The 21,144-nt window shown below is 40.7% G+C and overlaps 1 protein-coding gene across 2 annotated transcripts; it reads right to left on the bottom strand.

The window, feature by feature from the left end:
• Positions 1-5,324: 5,324 nt before the first annotated feature.
• On the bottom strand, positions 5,325-19,468 carry TBPL1 (TATA-box binding protein like 1). Of its 2 annotated transcripts, none has more exons than XM_080341839.1 (7): positions 19,187-19,468; positions 12,647-12,833; positions 11,952-12,034; positions 11,016-11,079; positions 9,353-9,456; positions 9,157-9,251; positions 5,325-5,844 (listed from the first exon to the last, which is right to left on the bottom strand). In XM_080341839.1, exons 2-7 carry the CDS (start codon positions 12,779-12,781, stop codon positions 5,774-5,776), a joined length of 552 nt encoding a protein of 183 aa, XP_080197965.1. In that variant the 5' UTR covers positions 12,782-12,833; positions 19,187-19,468; the 3' UTR covers positions 5,325-5,773. The 2 variants fall into 2 exon arrangements, with proteins under 2 accessions (XP_080197965.1, XP_080197966.1); XM_080341840.1 differs by lacking the exon at positions 19,187-19,468 and adding an exon at positions 19,014-19,168.
• Between the last annotated feature and the right edge of the window lie 1,676 nt (positions 19,469-21,144).

The following is a 21,144-nucleotide window of genomic DNA, read 5'->3' as shown; positions in this document are numbered from 1 at the left end:
AAACAATACAGGCTAAGGACAGGATTTGCTGGAAATTTAGCTACCTCAGAATGTGAACCTACTGACCAAGTCTGTACCACAACTTTCCTGCATTGTAAGCTTTAAGGCAACCAGTGTCAAAACCCTGTTGGACTTTTGGTACAAAGGTCAGGTAAGCAGTTATCACAGTGCAGGAATCTTAACTATGCAGATCCCATGTCATCTAAAACAAGTGAAACTCTGAATCACTGGGCCACTGGCTAGCTGGTCATTTTATGGCTGCCTTATTTTTCCTGTCCTGATCCCACAGCCAGAAATCCTTACAATAACCTCATGGGTACCACAAGAGGAGGCTGTTTTCAGGGATCCTTATGACAGTAGGCGTAAGGCTCTGCAAGATGCAGTTTTTATCATAGACAATGTACCAAAGATTAAGCAAAATCTTCTCATAAGGGTCCACGTGAGCCCTTTTGACATAGTCTATAAGCAACAAGAGACCGAGCACGCCCAGAGCACATGTACAGACAGTGGTGCTGTGCACCTGAGATGCAGGTGACTCAGACCAAAGGCCCCATCAGAACCAGTAAGCTCTAAAGCCTTTTGCTCTTACTCCCTACAGGGAATCAGCAGGTTCCCATCCCAAGTTAAAATTCCACACTGGATCTCAGGTGCTCCCACCTTTTTCACAGACATGGAAAACTTTAATTTCTATGACTCCGAATTTTCCAATAAAAACTGAAACCTGCTTAGAATTTAGTTTGAGATCTACAGTTCCAGTATCAACCTCGAGAGGCTAGGAGAAGAGATCCCTTTCCCCCTGCATGAGAGAACTCATAGCACCGAGTCTCCTTGCGCTTCCCTGACCTCAGCAGTAAGTTTACTGTGTGCTGCAGCAGCAGGAATCGGCAAAGGTAAGAGTATTCCTGTAACTTCTACAAATAAGCAGAAAAAGGATGCAAAATGCATTAGAGCTCAGCCACGTGGAAGTTTCGTAGCAAAGTGAAAGAGGGAAAGCTGGAGAGCATGGCTGGATAAGTGGGAGAGAAACCATGGACGAGGAGAGCACCCAAATGCAAGGAGGGATGAAGTCAGAGATTGACTCTGTCAGCAGGGAAAGGGGGCGGCTGAAGTTTTTAAGAGTAGATGTTTCATGCATAGAAAGTTGAATATTTTACCTTGAATTTTCACGCTTGGATGTGTGAGGAATTCAAGAAGCAGAATATGGCCAAAACCTTGGTGGATTTTTTTTTTTTCAGTTCAGGATCTGATTTTTGCACTTTCAGGATTAGTTCACATTGCGATACACAGCATGAATTTAGTTGCTTTTTTTGTTTGTTCTGTTTTGTTTTGTTTTTTACCATAATAGGCTCAAGCAAAGAATAGCTTTGAAAAATACCTTTGCTTTTTTTGCTACAGAAAGCAACACATTCTATCACTGAAATGGAAAGAACAATAAAATATGGGATACATGGTCAGTACCATGTGTTGCCTAATGAGCATGTGTCAAGCCTGGAAGCCTAGCAAGCATTTGTTGAAGAAAAGCAAAAGATCTAGAACTTCTCAACTGCCAGCAAAGGGCTGCAGGCTGGACCTACTATAAAGTGTGGTTTTTTGGAAAAAAAAAAAAAGCTTTTTCAAAAGTGACATTTTCTTTTTATAAAACCTACGCATTTCACTGTCAGTTCTGAGCACTTGTAAAATGATATTGTCAAAAAACAGGGCCTGAACCCACCATTTTCTGGGTTTCTGCACATGAGCACCTTCCTCAGTTTTTTAGCATTGATGGCTACTGAAACCCCTCCACCTGCTTCATGTTGAGGCTGGAGGACAGTTATGCATTCTACTAAATCAACTTCAGAAAAAGAAATATTAGGGTGACTCAAGTTGTCTTCCAAATACGCTGTTAATTTCTCCACATCATTCTCATACTAACAAGTGCCTCAGATTAAATCAAGTAATATAATGCGTTTTTAGTAAGATTATATTGCAGGAAATTAATCCACTTCCTGATCTGTGACTTTACCAGGTAGTGGCTTGCCTGCACTTCCAATAGCATCCCCATTTGCTCTGGTTGGTAGTTCTCTGACAGTCTTCTCGCTATAGCAGATCTTTGCACATGCAATCCAAGGCTATACTTAAAATTTCTATTACATCACATTTAGTGAAAGGGGCATCTGCAAAATCTTCCTCAGTGTTGCAGCTTAGTGAACCTCTGCTGTAATAAATTGCATGAGCGTTCTCACAAAAATCAGAAAAAAACACAGAAATCATCTCTCCACCTTATGGATTTTGGGTTCCTAGTGACTTCTTCTAAACTTTTCCCATGCGCACCTATTTAGTGCAGAAAAAAATAAGTAAAAATACCATTTTTCTGAAAAAGGCAGAGTTCGAACACTGAGTTAATTGCAGAGACCCTAATAGCTTCAGATACCTCCAAAACGTGATGATGCTGTAGTCAAGGGCTTTTAAAACAAATCCAGCTATGGTCTTAATTGTAGTCCTACAGACTTAGCACTGTATAGCCCTATAAATGTAGCCCTAATTGGACTGGTCTTTTGTGACAAAGCCTGCGCATCTGATGAGACAGAAGTGGTAGTCACCATGTCATTGACTATGAAAATTCAAGAGAACGAAGGGACACATCTTACAAATCACATCCTTGGATTTCTGCAGCAGTCCACAAATAGTCTGTCCCAGATCTAAAATTATTCAGTATCTTCATTAATTGACTGGATTATAGAACAGCATATGTTTCTTAAATTTGCAGGCAATACTAAACTGGGAGAGTCTGGGTTGGAATTCAGAGCTTCAAAAATCCATGAGAAGGGACTGAAAAAAGCAGGATACAATTCTGAAAGCGTAAGTGCAATTTTCTCTGATAGCACCAATTACAAGTCAGAGAATGATAAAATGGAGCTAGAAACTGCAGGAAAAGATCTAGTGGCTATGACAACTCAGAAGCTAGCAATGAGTCAGTTACCATTCTACTGAAAAAAAAGCAGCCTTTAGTAAGGTCTATAAATAGAACCAACCCTTCTCTCTAAGGAATACGAAATAAACTTTTCATGGTGCTGCGAGTGCCGCAGCAGAGCGCTGTGCAGTTTTGCATGGGATCCACCTGGAAAATCCAGTGACAGGTGAACAGTGCTCTAGAAAACATGGCCATTGAGGAAAAGCTGATTGATTGACAGGTAAGCTTAATTTAAAGCACCACTCTTCATACTGGAGGCAAAAGCCAGCATGCTGGGCACGCTGTCTGGCTTGGGGTCCACATGGTGACTGCAGGACTGGATAGCAAGAGCCTGGGTGGATGCAGCACATCATGGCCAAGGAAGCAAAGACTTAACTTGTGAGCATGAGGAAGGGTATGCACAGAAGCAGACATCATCAGCAGCAAGGCTTACTCCACACTGAGGTGGGCACCTACTGATTTACGGCAGTGACAGGAAATAAAGACATAGCCCTGAGTTTAAGCACACGCTGCCAACTGCCCTCCATCATCAGAGGTTTTAAAGACTATTTGTCACAAAGTTTGAGGCTCCCTTGCAGCTAGAGGGACAGGTGGGCACATATTTCAAGGAATCTTTTATTTGCTATTATTCTCTTTCTCAATACTCCTCTGCAAGTTTAATAGTGTGCTTTTGGGTTCCCTTATGGATTGTTATGACAGCCTCAAACCTCCAACATGGATCTATGCAGCACTTCAAAAGAAGCAGTTCCCATTTTAATACATTACAGCTTATTATTACCTTTCATTTTTAATCTAACAAGCAGATTTCATAGATAAAATTAGGAGACACAGATACTTGATAAAAGGCTCGGAATTTCACTGGTAGCACTCAAGTGCTATAATTAGATCCAAGAGAAGAAAAGGCAAGCCTGATCTAAGACAGCTCCTGTAGTTACACTGGCCAAATCCTCATTCATCAGTTTAGGACCACACTTCATTCCTGGAAAACCCATTACAATTTTGTTTACTGTTTTAATATCTTCTGCTTTTTGTTTTTTTAAATTGTAATGATAACACACTAGTGCTCTCTAATGGTGATTTGACCATTGCTCTCCAAGATCTTTAACAAAATCCTCATTAGTGTCAGGAGTGCTAAGATCCACGTTATCTTCTATGCAAACTGGAAAGCTTGCATACAGCAAGCAGCCCGGCCCTGCTCTTCATCATGGGTTCTGCAGCAGTTGAACTCAACTTAGTAATTTAATGGTTACAAGTCCTCTCCTACCTACACTTAAAGGGCCTTTACGAATATGTAGCTTGAGGCCTGTGGCAAATGGTTGCTTCTTTCTTTTTGTTCAGAAGGATCTGGATGAGTGTTTCACATACTGTTCCTTCCTTTCCATAATTTCTGCATGAATTCACTACAGACAGCCCCAACTTGTACACCATCCCATGAGACAGATTAAAATAGATAATGCTAGGCATTTGCTTTTTCAGGGTGTTCTTCCACCGTTCTTCCGCAGCTGTGACTTTGGTACAATCACAGCTCATGGTTTACTCGTTTTAGCACCCACCGAGACTGTATATTACCTGCAGTACACAATAGCAGTGTTACATTTCTCTTCAGTGAGATAGGGAAAAAAAGACGTACATATATTTATACATATTTATTGTATCTTTTTAAAAGTAGCATTTGCAGTTACTTTTAAGCATTCACCTCTCTTCTGCTTCAAATGTGCACTTACTGAGAGAAACATCTACTGGCTTCCAAGTCCAAGATTAATACCACTAATAATACATGCCAGAATCAAGCTTCTTTGCTTGTTGGCAGCTCCTGTCATGAAAATATTATACAGTGAGAAGAGGGTAGAAAAGGTCTGTGTTAATCATTCATCAATATGCTAGGGCTGGATTAGCGTGACCACACCATCTTCTCAAGTTGAAGGTCATCACATCATCACATCACTTTTCTCAAAAACGAAGCTCATATAGTAACTTTCTTCCTTTTGCATCCAGTAGGTGGGCAAGGCAGTTGGTTTTTCTATAGCAGCTTCTTTAGTTGATAAGATTTCCTCATCATCTATAGGAAAACACTTGCTGTAGACCTTTACATTTAGAAATGTCTTCTCTTCATGTAACAGCAAGAAAATACTTGAAATCTGGCATGTAGTTAAGAGAACTTGGAACAAACCAAATTTCATCCTCAGATAAACATACGTAACTACTATAGATTTCAATCTAACCCCCACACAAAGTTTTACACATACTACAAATAGAAACAGAAGGTATCAGCAAAAGACTATTCTTACATTGTTTCAAATTAATTTGCAACTATACAATTTTAACTGTATTAGAAAAAGGGAAAGGAATATAACAGAACAGGTATGAAGAGAAATATTTTCCAAATTTTTATTTGTGCACATTCATCAGGTGAAAAAGATAACTTTTACATCTTCTTTGGTGCCCAATATTCAGCATACAAAAATGTAAAAGACTATTCACAAATAAAACACAAGCTCAAACTAAAAAAAAAATGTTCTAAAGGTAGTGCACATCGTGACAGCTTTGCTTATGAATACACAGAAATTACTGCAAAAATAAATAGAATGTCTTTTTAAAAGCAGCAATTTCATATCTTGTAAACTTCCGTTTTTACAATACAGCACTGTTAAGAGTAAAATCCAAAAGAACTGGAGTTTATACTGTGGCCATGAGCAAGTAAAAGAGTCTGTATTCCTCTGCTATGGTTGGTCCAGTTTTTCTTTTTGCTTTTAGTCCAATGTGCAGCAGTCTTTAAAGGTGCTTGGTTAGGGAACCTAACCATGAAGTGGTGAGTTATAAAACTTATTTCCTGCTTTCAAACACGAATGGGTAAATCTGTTCCACGGCACTGGCAACAGCCTTTACGTTTGGCCCTGAGACATAATAAAAAAACAAAACAAAACCGTAGGAAAAGGAAAACCACAGAATCAGAAATTAAAACAATAGTGTATTCAAAATAACCTTATTATTTTTAGCTACCACAACTTTATACTGTAGGCAAAAAATAATTCCTCCCCCATTTCTCCCAACTGTTCCTCTGATCACTTTTACCTATAAGAAAAGACTCCAGCATGACATCTGTTAGACGTTCTAACACTGGTCAATGGCTAGACTACAAATAAATAATACTGCCATTTAATTTCATAACAACTTGTGCGCTTTCCCACTTACTGGCTTAAATAGTCAGCCCAGAAGAGGCAGCAGAGGGAAAAGAAATATTTTTACTTATGCTAATCTTCTAGGAATCTGTGTTACTCAAAGCCCAGCCACTTTTATCCTTTCTTTTAAAAACCTACCAACACAAACTACTGCTAAATTTAACACAAGTATGTTTCAAGCAAGATTATTTTATATTTAAAAAGTACAGACTTTCTAATCTGGATTTTGCATATAGCTCCACCGTTGACCTCAAGACAAAACCTGCAAACTAGGGAAGGGTTATTGTCTCAGGATGAAACACCTGCAGGTTATCTAACCTGATCTATGAGCATTTGGGGAAAGAAAAGGAAGAATGCACTAGTGATGCTTTTTAATGGGTACTAGACCATTTTAAGCAATGAATAGTTAAAATTGAAAATAAGTGAGCAATAACATGCCAGAAGAAATTAATCTTGGATAGAAGTTTGGTGATGCAGATAAATAAAAACAGCAATTTCTCACAAGCTTTAATGCCAATGAACTCTTATTTTTTTTCTTTAGCTCACTTCAGACTTCTAAAGTTTCTTCCAAGCACAGAGAACTGTTCAAAATGCTTCCCAAAAATCTTTACTAACTTAAGGTATAAATTCCTTAAGTAGTTCAGGAAGTATTGTTTTAATTTACACGCTCAGTTGGAAAAAAACCAGAATGGAATCTGATTCTTCCTGTATTTTCAAACTTGTTGAGTAAAGCACTCACCCAAAACAAGTCTGGTGAAACACACCTGCCTTTTGGGTAGATACTGCACCTTCCTTAAATTTGTCTGCTACTGTAGAAATGCAAGTTCTAGAGAAGGTCTTCAGAAAGCAAGAGTATGAGTGGGCAAATAATTATTGTAGAAAAAAACGCTACTCCCTGTATGGTTCAAGAGATGGAAAGACTGGATCATCACTGCAGGGAGTATAAGAGAAGGAAACAAAACACACCCCCAAAACAATCCCCTCATCACTCATTTTGGAGGAAGAAAAAAAATCAATGCTCCTTCCTATTACATTATCAGTTCTTTTTATTTTCTCAGGGTAACTCTAAATCTTTTTATACTTATCCCATTAAAAAAAAAAATTAAAAAAACACCACCTTTTTTTTTCCCTAACATTTCTAATTCCGTATCTCAAATAAAATTATCCAAATTAGTGGCATGACAAGTACTAGTACTACAGAAACATGAATGGTCTAAAGGAACCTCATTTGAATGCACTTGAGAGGGAGTAGAGTAACGATGAAAAGTAATTGAAAACATTTTTAGAACAAGAAGTATAAGACTGTGGGACCTTTTTTTTTTTTCTCCTAGAAGAAAGGCCTAGGCAAAACAGAAGCCTTCAAAACCAGAGGTCTGACATATTTCAAACTCAGTGTAACAAGTAAACCAGAAGGAAGTAAAACATTGATGTTTACCATATTTCCCTTCACATTTGAAAGGACTATTCTGAAAATATGAAAGTGATTTTGTCCCATCTATGGAGTAATAAGAACCTTACAGAAAGGCTAAATCACATTAGGAGGCTGAGAAGATACGCTGAGAACCTTTTATTACTGCAGTGATACTCAAGCTTCTTATTTATTTTAAGCTTAGTTTCTAGTTTTGGCTAGACCAGTTGCTCTGTTTAGAACATATACTGCAATCTTGAAATACTTTTTAGCCCTATATTTTCACATTACCAAATTTGATGGAGTTCATCTTCTTTAAAAAGCACTTCTGATATCTTTTGAGAAACGTACCGCATAAAGCCTAGGTATTTGTTAAGGAATTAAGATGATTCAACGAAGATGATTAAGGGAGTGGAGCACCTCCCTTATGAAGAAAGGCTGAGGGAGCTGGGTCCCTTTAGTTTGGAGAACAGGAGACTGAGGGGTGACCTTATTAATGTTTATAAATATATAAAGGGTGAGTGCCATGAGGATGGAGCCAGGCTCTTCTCAGTGGCAAACAATGATAGGACAAGGGGTAATGGGATCAAGCTGGAACACAAGAGGTTCCACTTAAATTTGAGAAAAAATTTCTTCTCAGTGAGGGTGACAGAGCACTGGAACAGGCTGCCTAGGGGGGTTGTGGAGTCTCCTCTGGAGACATTCAAAACCCACCTGGACATGTTCCTGTGTGACCTCACCTAGGCATTACTGCTCCAGCAGGGGGATTGGACTAGATGATCTTTTGAGGTCCCTTCCAATCCCAAACATACTGTGATACTGTGAAGATGTGAAAATAAAAATCCCTACCCATCTTCTGATACCAGCAGCTGAGCTCTAACAACTGCAAGACAGAATTCCCACTAAAGTGATATAAAGGGATGTTTTTTGCTTCTATGCCGTTTTAACAGGTATTCTGTAAAAAAAACTGACTTCCTTTATCTGGAAACCTGTGGTGGACACCTCACAAGCAAACATAACAACAAATAGAAAATGAAAATTAGGAAAGACCCAGGACAACCATGTCTCTGATCACATGGGGATCACTGCTACCTGTGATTCAGGGGGTGGTTTTCCCTTCAGTTGAGCTTTAACAGAAGACAGGACAAGTCTGAAGAACTGCAAATATTGGTCACCTTCAGTTATTACAAAATGCTATGCTATCTTATATGTTACCACAATTCTCCAGTTTGGAAACATGTACTTATGAAAGCGATGTCAATGCTACATGCAGTGTAATTGACAGCACTAAGAAGATGAAGAAAAAAAAAGGAAAAGGAAGGAAGTTTAAATCTTTAAATAACTAATAAATACATGCATTCTCAAGTCCTATCTCACCTTTGTTTTTCTAAAAAACAGACTATCTACATTCAATCAAAGTAATTTTTGAGCAAACCAATAATAACACTTTCTCTACAACTCTTCTGGCACTTTCACTCAAAAACAAACTAGGTGTTAGCACTGGAAAACTAAATCTCTCCAACTTTTGACTGTTTTCAACATTCTCCTTTCCTAAACCTACTGGTCCTAAAGTTAAATATTCCCAACAAGTTAAATATTTATTTTTGACATCAAAATACCTGTAACTGTGATACTGCCGGTGGAAAAAATCTGTAAGGTAGCTCTGAGAGTTTTTATTCTGTAACACACGGCAGGATGAAGTTCTGGTTCATAACTAGAAAACAAAATAAAAGGTAAAAAAATACAGACCTAGAACTGAAAAATAAAAGCTTAAGAAACATACCAAGACTGTAATTCTTTAAAATCCTATCATACCTCGCATGAGGTCTGTTATTCTTCGTAAATTCTGGCAATCTGATCTCAAAGGGCATGTTGCACACTGCTAAAACATTCACAACTTTAAAATCTGTGAAAATTACCTTTTCAAAAGAGAGGAAAAAAAGACATTAGAAATTCAGTGTACAGCAAGGTTGCAAAACAATTAGAAAAAGTAAAACCTGGTGATTGATGCATTTCTAACAGGAAACTAAACAGTACTTAAATGGACTCAAATCAGTTACTTCATCCTTCTGTGGCACAGGAACTGTTGAACTACATACTTCACAGTTCTATTTTGTGGTTTCAGTACAGTTTGAGACAAAGAAACAACTCATATTGCTGTACTAAACACCTCTATATTGAAAATAAACTAAGTTAAATAGCTGATTGAACATCAAAATAAGCAGAGAAAAAGCTTAAATTTCATTGTTTTGAGAATCTTACGCAATTAAAAAATGTCTTTAATGCCTTGTTACTATAAACCATTTTTATTAAAGCTAAGAATAAGAAAAAAGGTGCAAATTGTTTTGTTTCAGATCTCCAGTGGCCAGTAAGGCAGGCTGTTTTTCTACTGTTACTTTCTGAAACCCAGCTCAAACTACAGGCTTGCAGTTATTCTTCACCACTGCCATTTTAGATGACAATAAAATATCCAACAGACAGTGACCATTCCTCAGTCAAAACTTTTTAGATGTATACTACCAGGTGAAGCAACTTAGAAACTTACAAAAGGTCAACTATCAATTTAATCTTCAATACACTCAGCTTAAACTGCTCACTTAATTATAAAACCTTGTGCAGTGTTTACCTCACTGATTTAATGTTTCACTCTAGCTTTAGGAGGCTGGGTCTAATGCATTCATTCCTGACAGTATAAGAGTGTCAGGAATGGTCTGATGCAGCATTACTAGGACGGGCTGTCACTGCTGCCTTCATGTATTACAATCAAAGGGACCCTCCCCTTGCCAGAGGACGGACAGTCACTGTGTCTATTTAACTGCCTGTCTATAAACTGAAACTGTGGGTAAACAACACAACTGACTACCAGGAAGTTTTAGAATGCTAAAACATGTCACTTTAAGTCATTCAAGTTGCCATTTTTTGACCTTTACTATGAGATGCAAGTGGTGCTTTTGACTGGTAATATTCAACCAGACCCAGAAAAAAAAGAGGGGTTCCATGTCCTAAGTATTTTAATTGGCCTGGTGTTACAACCTGACAGCGCAGAGGCACTTTCTTCCCCTCACTTAAAGAGGATCAAATTTGCCCTTAACAAGATGCTATTCCATGAGAAATGATGGAAAATTATGTTCAAATGACTTTAGGTTTATATTCTTCAGCAGTTCTTCCAAATAAATCTTTCAAGATATTGTAAATTCTATCCAAGAAACATCTGTGGATGGTTCATTTATTAAACAAATTTTGTTGTTCATTAGCCAGTGAAGAAGTACTACTCTAAGCTGCCAAATGAAACTCAAATCCACAAAATAAACCAGCTTCTCTTTAACCAGCATCTGGAAAATGTATGCTGACACAAAAGGGGCATATGAGTGAAAACATGCTTACTGCTAAATTGTTATGCTCCCTCATTTTGTTTCTTTGTAACAAATGGACTACCAGCATTTCCTGAGCCATACAAGTCCTTTTTCATTAGAATTACCTGAAAACCTAGTTTCTGTAGACTACGAGCTAATCGTCTGGCACCAAATTTAGCTTCTTCTTCACTATAAAGAAGAAAGAAAAGAATCTAGCATTAACAGAAATAAGAGTATATATTTGCGTGCACACATACCACAATAGCTACTCAGACTACAAAATGAACTGTTAAATCATGTAACATGAACCACGATCACATGGACAACCTTCATTTTATCCTACTGTACATGTTACATTTTAACTATCTAGATATTCAAATGAAGTTCTTTATGTGCTGTTTGAAGAATATCTTAGCACTAGGCTCCAGCTGAAGTTGGAGACTTATGTTGATCATACATGATGCTAAATACTCTTACAATCACGGGTAGTCTGGAGTTAACATCTTCCATTTTCAGACAGAGATCATATACAGAAAATATGCAAATTTACTACTGTACTTTATCCTTACTTCACAATGCAGATTTATCTTAAAGGAATTCAGCTGTTAAGAGTTTAGTGAGTTTCAGATGTATCTGAACAGAGTTTGCTTTTGCTTCTTTCCCATCCCTCAACACTGTATAGCTTGATTACATTCAGGTGGGGGAAACAGTAAGAGATATCCCTCAAAAAAGGTCATCCCTATCCAAGCTTCAAGTTCTGGCTAAAACGAGAATTCTTAAAGAGTTCTCAAATGAAATATCTAGGATTTTCTTCATAGAGTAGTTTTCCCTGCTGTTCTCCCAGAAGGCTGAACTGATGTTGCTTGAGATTTCAGCTCAGTCTGACGCAGACTCTTCACATAGAAAACTTCCTCCCAAATACACAGCTTGGCAAGGATCTGCGTGTGATCCAGTGTGGGTGAACCTTAACAGTGGCAAGTATTGCCTCTTCCCATCTTCTTCATTTATATTTTAAAATATACAAGTGTTCACAGCTAGAGAAGGAATCTTCATGAACTCACCTTGTGGCTCCCGTGCAAATAACTTTTCCTGAGGACCAAATTGTGGCCGTAATCCTAGGTTTCCTAAGCTTCATTAATACTTTCTAAAAAGAAAAATAAAAGTGCAAGAACTGGAAATTAGTTGTAGCTTAATTTCATACTGAAAAAAAAAAAATTGTTAGACAAATCAACTGTTACGCTAACAATTCCTTTAGTTTTGATAGCCTTGAACTGTTCCTTCATTTCTTTAAGTAGTTAAGAAAATTCAGCTCCTGAGAAGAGTAAAATAAATGTGGAATATCTTAGCCAGTGATGTAGTGCTCACAAAACAAATTAAATGCAGGTATTTTCCTCTGAATAAAAAGCTGAAAGCTGTGAGAACTGTGATATTTTTTTCTTATTACAGTGACTTCCACATTGCTGACTATCAGTAGATACTTTCTTGATCAAACCATCACTGTTATTACCATGAGGTGTAAGAGGCCTCATCACATACCTTGTACTCAACATTCACCCCTCTAGCTGCAGTCTTCTAAGCCAATATTTACCCCCACCCCTTACTGTACATTTAGTGTATGACAGACTAAATGCCTATCAAGACAGAAATACAACTTTTTTTTTCCCTCTATCCACCACACACAGATATCAGACAGAAGAATGTTTAGCTTAAGGAATACTAGTTAAAACAGATAACTGAGGTATGTTGAATCTCTTACCCCAACATCACGCTTGTATATCACGTTTGCTCCCTCTAATGCAATCTTCCTCAAGTTTAAATGACATCTTGTTCTAAAAACACACACTACATTTGTGATTAAAATGTCCAATGCAACATCACTGTCCGCATCCATTGGGGTGATTTACAACTCAGTTCTCCCACCAGCTCACCATGAAGATCACATCCTGAGAAAGGAAAATGATAAAATTAAACACACCAGTTGAAAATTACCTATTAATGCCATTGCATACATCCGTCCTTTAAATGAGACAAGAAGTGACTACACTCTGACTCAGTTAAATCTGTGTGGAGAGGGGGGTGTCTGCATCCAGTATGCTAGAAAAACAGGTTACTTGTTTGAAGCCATGTTGCCAGACTTAACAGAAATAACATGTATATACATATATAACATTTAAACTTGCCAGTTAAATATGTTACAACTCTTACCAACTATATTCAGACACAGTATAGATTACTAAAACTTTTTCCATAGCTCCAGTGGATAATCTTGCCTCAGTTCATTTGAGGATGTCATTAGACACCTCAGGAAAATGCACTTCTCTGACTGCTGAAATGTGTAATTCTGAACAGCTTGATGTCTGTGTTGGAATAATGAGCCTGCTGAATAACTCCGAACTAACAAGGGTTACACAAACTGCAGCTTGTAGACAGCCTCCTACCACAGCTCTCCTGTCTTCATCCAGCACTCTTGGCCTATCCCTCCCAATATAATAGCATAATGTGAACTACACAAAACGTCCTGGTGGCACCAACAGCCTGGGCTGAGCCACAGTGGCCTCTCACCCCACAGGAACTGCACAGAATGAACATATTGTACATGCAGACCAAAATCGAGTGTTTCTGAGGAAACACATGAGTAACTGTGAAGGCACAGGACACCCGCCCAGTGCAGGCACAGCAAACCTAGCACAGCCAGGAATCGCTCAGGCGGCCCATGCTCGCTGAAGGTGACGCTCCCAACACACTCCTCAACCGGGGAGGAGGATCGCCAGACAGGGAGTTGGGTGCCCAGCCACAGACTGCCCGACATCTCTAAGCACACCAAAGCCAAGACAGCAGACATCTCTGATAAATCTCAGATGAAGTATTTGGGGAACAGAGAGGAGAAAAGAGCAAGAACATCGGTATACAGTGAAAAGGACTTATATCAAAACACTAGTTCAGTAAGGCACTTTTCTTTGTAGAACAACATAAAAACCTTAGTTTTACTCCAAGAGAAGTAGCTTAAGTAGAGTATAACCTAAGACATAGAGACAATATTGTCTTGATACATTAATCTAAAATTTTAGTAGTATTTCATCCAAAATGAACAAAACAGAAGGCAAATTGCAAAACTGAAGAAAAATAGTCAGATATATTAAATGCTGTACATCGTCAGTGCCATGGAAGAAGCAGGAGACTATGCATCAAGAACAACAACATACGTAACACACTGTAATGCATTTATATAACTTTATATGTTTTGGTGTTATGTTCCATATCAGAAATCTTCAAGATACAAAATTAATGTTATTATCAGTATTTTCATCTGATTACACCTTCCTAAACATCATGTCATAGTCTCTAACTGGGAACTTACTCAAGGTGTATCTTTGCCTAAAACTCACTGACAATACAGAAGTAATAAACTACAAGGTAAATGTGCATAATGTACTCAAATGCTGTGATAGTTGCTGCTTTTACTGTGGAGCTTGTTCCCAGTTCAAATAATTATTCTGCAATTGTTGGCTTTTCCAATATAGGGAAATGCAAGATGGGCGATAACACAGAAAGAGAGATGGGAGAAACAGCAAGAGAAAACCAGAAAAAACAAAGGCTATGTATGGGGGCAGGAGGGGGAAGTAAGCAAAGAACAGAACAAACTAACTAAATAGTATTCCCAGATCCTTTTTCTATTTCTTTTTCCCCTGAACTAAAAATTATATGAAATCTCAAAGTCAGAAATGACTTATCCCATCTGGTTTTGATGGGCTACTACAGATTGGGTTAGCAATTTATGGCACCAGACCCAAAGATAGCACATGTGCAAATTTTGAATAGCACACAGGCAGGGCCAGCAGAGCAAGGAGCTGGAACCCGTGGCATCTTCAGAGAGGTATCTGTTTTCCACCCTGGCTCCAACTCCTGGCTCTCTCCAAGTTCACTTGCTGGAACCCAATAATGCCCGACATATAAGAAAACAAGATATGCCCAATCAGCAGCGTCTCCCAATTATCAGCAAGTTTCTACTGGCATCCTCAATCCCTACATTCTGAAAGAATAACACCACCATGCATAACACCCTTGAAAGGTTGCTAACCTCCAAATAGACCACAACACTGAACAATAATGTCTCCATAAAACTCTGATGGCTTGTCTTAAACAGATCCAGGGAGAAAAGACACGTGCTTATTCAGGACAAAGGAGAAAGTGTTTGAAAGAGAGGAAAATTACAATTTTAAAGGAAAAGCTCTATTATTAAAAGAGGATCTACAGGAAAAAAATAACATTAATATGCTGTGGAGCTGTCAGTAAGGATATTTTGAGCAATTGTGATGTACCGTGGTTAGGAGTACAATCTACTTGCATAGATTTTAATGGCAGAAAAATTACACAACATTACAGTAATGTGCCCCCATTTTCCTTAGCCATGTTCTGCAAGTTCAAGACAACAGATATTTAGGGACAAGCTTTTTCATTTCGGCTGCAGCTAACATTCTATAACATTCTAGACTATGTTTTGGGACACTGAGTTAAAAAGAAACAATTTGTTATAGAAGCAGGGTCTGAATACAGCGTAAAAATACTGAAAACTGCCTTTGTTCTACTTTAACGTTACTTGATCTAACAGAAGCACTACTTCATTGTTAAACTTTTCACTCAAATATTGAACATTTCAAATATTAATTACTAAGTTTCTCTCATTTGTACTGATAAAACTCTTTATTGGCTGCTAAATACTACCTGTGTTCTTTGAGAACCCGAATCTACATGTCAACAATTTTGAATACACCCACTACCATTTAGTTTACAAATACAATGTTAACCCCTTCCAAGGCATGGCTTAGAAATACTAGGCTTGGACACCTCAGTCCAAGCAGTGAGTGAGCATAACTATTATGACCTCTCCCTTAAGTAAGTATTCATTTTAATGTCTTACACTATACTGACAACAAAGAAGAAAATGTAGAGAAAGGAAGTCCTGCTACCTTTCTTTGGGAAGTCTCAAATCAGAATTCATAGGAACCATGAGAACAGAAGAAAGCTAAATGTTTTATTAATAAAAAAAAAAATAAATACTTGCAGTATATATTAAAAAAAAAAAATCTGAAGAACATGTTTATAAAGAAGGTGGGGAGGGAAGGTTGTTATTTATACATATCTCCAGTAGCAGGACTAGCTAGAACACAGGAGTCCTAAACAACATCCTGATACTCCTCTTTCCCAGCTTTCTCTTGTCTTCTGTCCTACTGATACACCCTGCTGTATCCCTGCTGTATAGCCCTGACCCCTTATGTTGTTTCCCAAAACCTGAATTTCTGCATTTTTGTCTCCTATCTGCAAAATGGGGAAAATAATACTCCCATGCTTTTACAAAAGACATTTTAGATCAAGCAACAACCTTGTGTATACGCCTGTTACTATTCTGTTCTGCCAGTTACACTCGCAGAACAGAGGGACTTAGTAGAAACCAAACATCTGGTTCTTTATAGTTTTGGATTTCCAAATACCTAAGTCAATTTTATCGAGTCAGCTTAGGTTTTACTGACAAATTTTGCCCAAAGTTTCTCTCACCTGAACCTTAGAATTTTGGCAGTTCAAATCTCAGTTGTAAAATTACATTTTGCTAGTTAATTTAACAGTAGGGTAAAATTGAGAATAAAATCATTTATTTTCTATATGTGCAAAACTTCTTTCAAATTGTATACTTCATTCAGCTTTCTCTGGCACAAGAAACTAGCCAACTTTGATTTCAAGTTATCTTCTACCAGCATGACACAATCTATCCTGATAGAAGAAGAGAAGCTTAAATACATTTCTGTATCAAAATTTCCTTAATAAGAGCTAGTTCTTTATTTTTTTTTTAACGAAGATTTCAGGGATACCTCTGGAATATTAACCTAAGAAGGGACAAAAAAAGAAAAAAGATTTAAAAAGGTAAAGATAGGTAAAACATGATAATGAATGTAAAAATAAGAACAAAACCAAAGGTTAACTCAAGGATATTTGACACTGTAAAGTAATGTATTCTACACTGAAACTAGAGAAACTTCCCAGAATAAGAAATACTTCAGAGGAAGGAATGAGACTCAAGTTCTTAAACAAAGCATTATCCATACATCCCCAGTTAGGACCACAGCCATACTATTTTAGATACTATATAAACATACATGAAGACACACACACACTGCACTGAAATCTTACAATCCAAAAAAAGCCAGTGCTCTTTGTCTTCAAAAAGTTCCAAACCAACCACACCATCATCATCAAAGAGAGGAAAAGCACTTGGGATGGGGTGTATAAACAAAGTATTATTTTAAGCTTTTGGATACCTTTGATCTGAGAAACTCATAGCTATAAAGGTAGATGGGGGATATCTAACAATGGTTACGTTAATGTCAGAACAGTTTAATAAACACCTTTTTCACCAGCAGTGCAAGTATAAGCAACTTCTACTGGTTATTTTTAACCTTGCTCCAAAGCAATTCACCAACTGACTCCAAAGAGTTACAACAGCCCAGCTAAAGGGATAGGCAGCCATCACTGCACCAGTAGGCATTCATCAGACCATTGTTTGAAAACCATTTCTGAAGAAGTTAACAGGAATATCCATATGAGGTTTCCATACGAGAATAGAGAGACAGTTGCATGCTTCCGCTGAAGATGCATTTTTTAACATTTGTGTTCAGCCCCTCAGGAAACAGCGCCATATGAAATGCTGGAGGTGACAGACATCTGAAGTCTGCTTGAATTCTTAGATACAACACAGTTCCAGTGGTAGGTGGATGACTCCCCAGAACTGAGAGCAACATAGCTACTACTGTCTGTATAAAAAAGCCCTCTGACCCAAACAACTTTCATAGTTATAGTCACAGATATAGAGGTGTGCTTTTATTTTCTGTTGTCTTCAGGGGCAAGCTGAATTGTCCCTAAAGCAAAAGGCCATGCTGAAGCTATTATTTCACCTTTCAAGCTTTGCACAGTCATGACTATTTCCTACAGAACTGAAACAAATATATTTTGGAGAAGGAGAAAATTTCCAAATATGCATAAAGACAGTGTCAAAGCAGGGATTTCTCCAATTAGGTCAATGAACAGAATTTAGTATCAGCTATATCATAAGCAAGTAGGATACAAATGCCCAATCCTGCTGTGAAATCTCTTGGATAAGCCTACTGCATCTCCATGGAACTGGGGTCTTTCAACACAATTCCAGATGGAGAAACAAAGCTAGACAGCTTACAGAATAAGACCAAGAGATATATCCTTACATACATAACAACAGCCCATTTTCCTCAAATCTTTCTCATCAAAAAGATCCATTCACATTCAAGGTGAGAATCACTTGCATCCAATTTTGTGCCACCTTTCTGTTATAAGATCCAGCAATAGTTGAACGCCAGGCACTAAGAACAATCCTTTAGGTCTTCATGGTATATGGAAAATTGTCATAAGTATGGTAAAAATCTGAACCAACAGGGTTAGGTGGCCATTCCAACTTGATAAAACATCGTAAGGAAAATAAAATGTTTTGCTGTTACCAAATATTTTAACACGGGTGTTCCTCTCATCCTCTTCCCAGTCAAACGTTTACCGTTTGTGTGTCTCGCTTGAGGAAACAGCTGCACTCCTCCCACCCACACCGCCGGGAACCTCACTTAAAGCCCTACATGTACCCGCGTTACAACACTCAGGTTATCAAACCATATTTTTATTCTTTTCTTCCCCCCGCCCCGTTTCAGCCCCAGCCGAAAACTTCTCGAGCCAGCACAGCGCAAACAAAGCGCGGGCAGGAGGCGGCCCGGCCACGCCGGTCTCCGCCGCCCGGCAGCGCGGGGATGTGCCTGCGCCTCGGTACCGAGCCCGGGGCCGCCGCGGTTACAAAGCCCCCGGCACCGGGCACGTTGTTTTGGGGACGCGGGGGCAGCCGGTGTCTCCCGGGGAAGCCTCGCCGGTTGCCAGGGAACAGACCGTTTCTCCCGGAGGCTGCTCTGCCCCACGCCCGTCCCCGAAACGGCGGCCCCAGCCACGCACCAGCCGCCCTCCCCAGCCCACCCGGCCCAAGGGGGAACGGCACCGCGGCGGGGGGGAAGCCGGCAGGGCCGCGGCGAGGAGCAGGGGAGGCCCCGCGCCGCCTCTCCCACCTCAGCGGCAGGGGAAAAGCAGCGCGCGGGAGTGCCAGGCGGGGGTGCCCAGCGGGCAGCAGGGCCGCGGCCCCGCGGGCAGGGGCTGCAGGTCCCGCCGGGCCGCGGCTCCCCGAGGCAGCGGCGGGGAGGAGGAGGCGGAGCGTGGCCCGTCGGCGGGCGGCAGACGTTACCGTGCGGGCGGAGGATCGGTCGGGCGGCGGTGTGGCCAGGGGGAGCGCGGTGCCGTTGCTAGGCGCCCCGCCGCTGGCGCCCGGCGGCGTTCCGGCTCCTGGGCCCACTCCCCGCGACAATAAACATCCCCCAGCGCCGCGGGCATAGACGCGGCGCTGGCTAGAGCGGCCGACGGAAGTCACGGCGGCGGGAGGGGAGGAAGGGGGGCCGCGCTAGCAGCGCACTTCCGCTTTCGTCTGCCGCCCCCCCGAGGCGCGGCGGCCGGAGGTGGCGGCACCGCCCGGGGCGGAGAAGGAAAGGCGGGTGGCTCCGGGCTGCCCCGCAGCGGCTTCAGCGGGCAGTGACCGCGGCGGGTCTGGCTTCCTGGCGCTGTGGCCCGCTAGCGGCTTCACCTCAGCCCCGCCCAGGCGGCCCGTCGTGAAAGGCTCCGAGCGGCCGTGTTCATTCCGAGCTCCCCGGGAGCGGCCGCGGCCTCGCAGCGGGCGGAGGGGTTTCTGGTGAATTTTTCCTGTGTGTGCAGCAGGAGGCCCGGGTGGGGGCCGCCCTGGAAGTCCCAGCCCGAGCGCCTGTGGGCAGTAGGCCAGCGGTAGCGGGCTTCTGGGTGACTGGAGGGGTCTGGAGCTCGACCACATGGTGCGGGGTGGCACCTTTGCCAGCAAACCAGCAGGAGCCCTGCTCCAGTTCGCAAGTCTGATGGTGTGAATGCTCACAGCACCTACCTGGGGTTTCTGCCAGGCTACTTGCCCTCAGACTTGATACACACACTTGGGTCGCTGGCCTGGCTACTCAACACAGGCCAAAACGAAGCTGTCAGCAGTGCTCTTGGCACTACCCAGCAATCATGTCTGGCAGCAACAAATGCTGCCACTATTGCTATTCCTTGCATGCATGTTGTGCTGCAGCAGGATTCTGACCACTGTCTCGCAAATGCTTTATAAAGATTTTTTCCTGAAATCCACATTGTTTGGTACTGAGGGATAGTCCACGGCGGTACGCTCTGGTCCTAACCCTTGGTGTGGGAACAAACTGCTGACCCCAAGTGAAACAAAGATCCAAGCAGGTGACTGAGAAGCCTCTAATATTCCAAAATCCCCCGAAGACTGTATGGCCCTCAGCATTTTTTTGTGTGTTTTTAATGTTAAAAGGACTAAAGTAAGACTGCAGCTTTGCGCTCTTCCAACATGCAGCTTGTTTCATCTTTGCAAAGTGGGCATGTGGCACGTACTTTGAGGAGAGATGGAAGGGGACGTGAGGACATAGCAGGGGTATCTGGCATGGCAGTGGTTCTCTCTGTCCAGGGCGGTCCACCAAATTCTGCACTGTTCCACCTACTGCCTTTCAGCTGTACTTAAGTTTTCTCTTGGAAGAGCTGTTTGTTGTGCTTCACTTGGAGACACAGGAACAAATGAGTGTGGCAGAGCAGCCAGTTAAGGACCCAGCACCCAGACTGAAGAACGAAATCAAGTTTTAAGATTGACTTGAGGTTTATAAAGACACATCAGTCTTTGTATTAAAAGTATATGTATGTGTATTTATATGTGTGTAGTGCAGAGTATTCACTGTATGGACAATTTCCTGAAGCTGAGGCTCTTTAATTATGTACTTCCTGCATCCGAAGTGATAGCAAAATAGCTTTAACTAGGATAGAAAGCACAATATGGAATTTGAGTTCTTCAGAGCTGGGAGGTTTTCTTTTGCTAGATTTAGTTTAACTCTTGAAATGAATATGCTAATTTCACTTGTCAAGAGCAATTGTTTCTCTTCAAACCAGCTGCGGGTACATCAGTGACAGGATTGCTATTAACCCTAGTTTTCCCTCCCCATTAGGCGGCTGGCTGCACAGCATGTGCGGCAGCGCTGCCGCCCTGCGGCTTCTCACTGAAACGGATCCACCGCAGCCAGGTGAGGATGCTCAAGCCAGAAAAAAGCTTTTGGAAACGAGAAGTCGGAGTTTAGA

Source organism: Nesoenas mayeri (assembly GCF_963082525.1).
Source record: "Nesoenas mayeri genome assembly, chromosome: 3".
In the NCBI taxonomy this organism is placed as follows: Eukaryota; Metazoa; Chordata; class Aves; order Columbiformes; family Columbidae; genus Nesoenas; species Nesoenas mayeri.
This window is presented reverse-complemented; position numbering and strand designations above follow the sequence as displayed.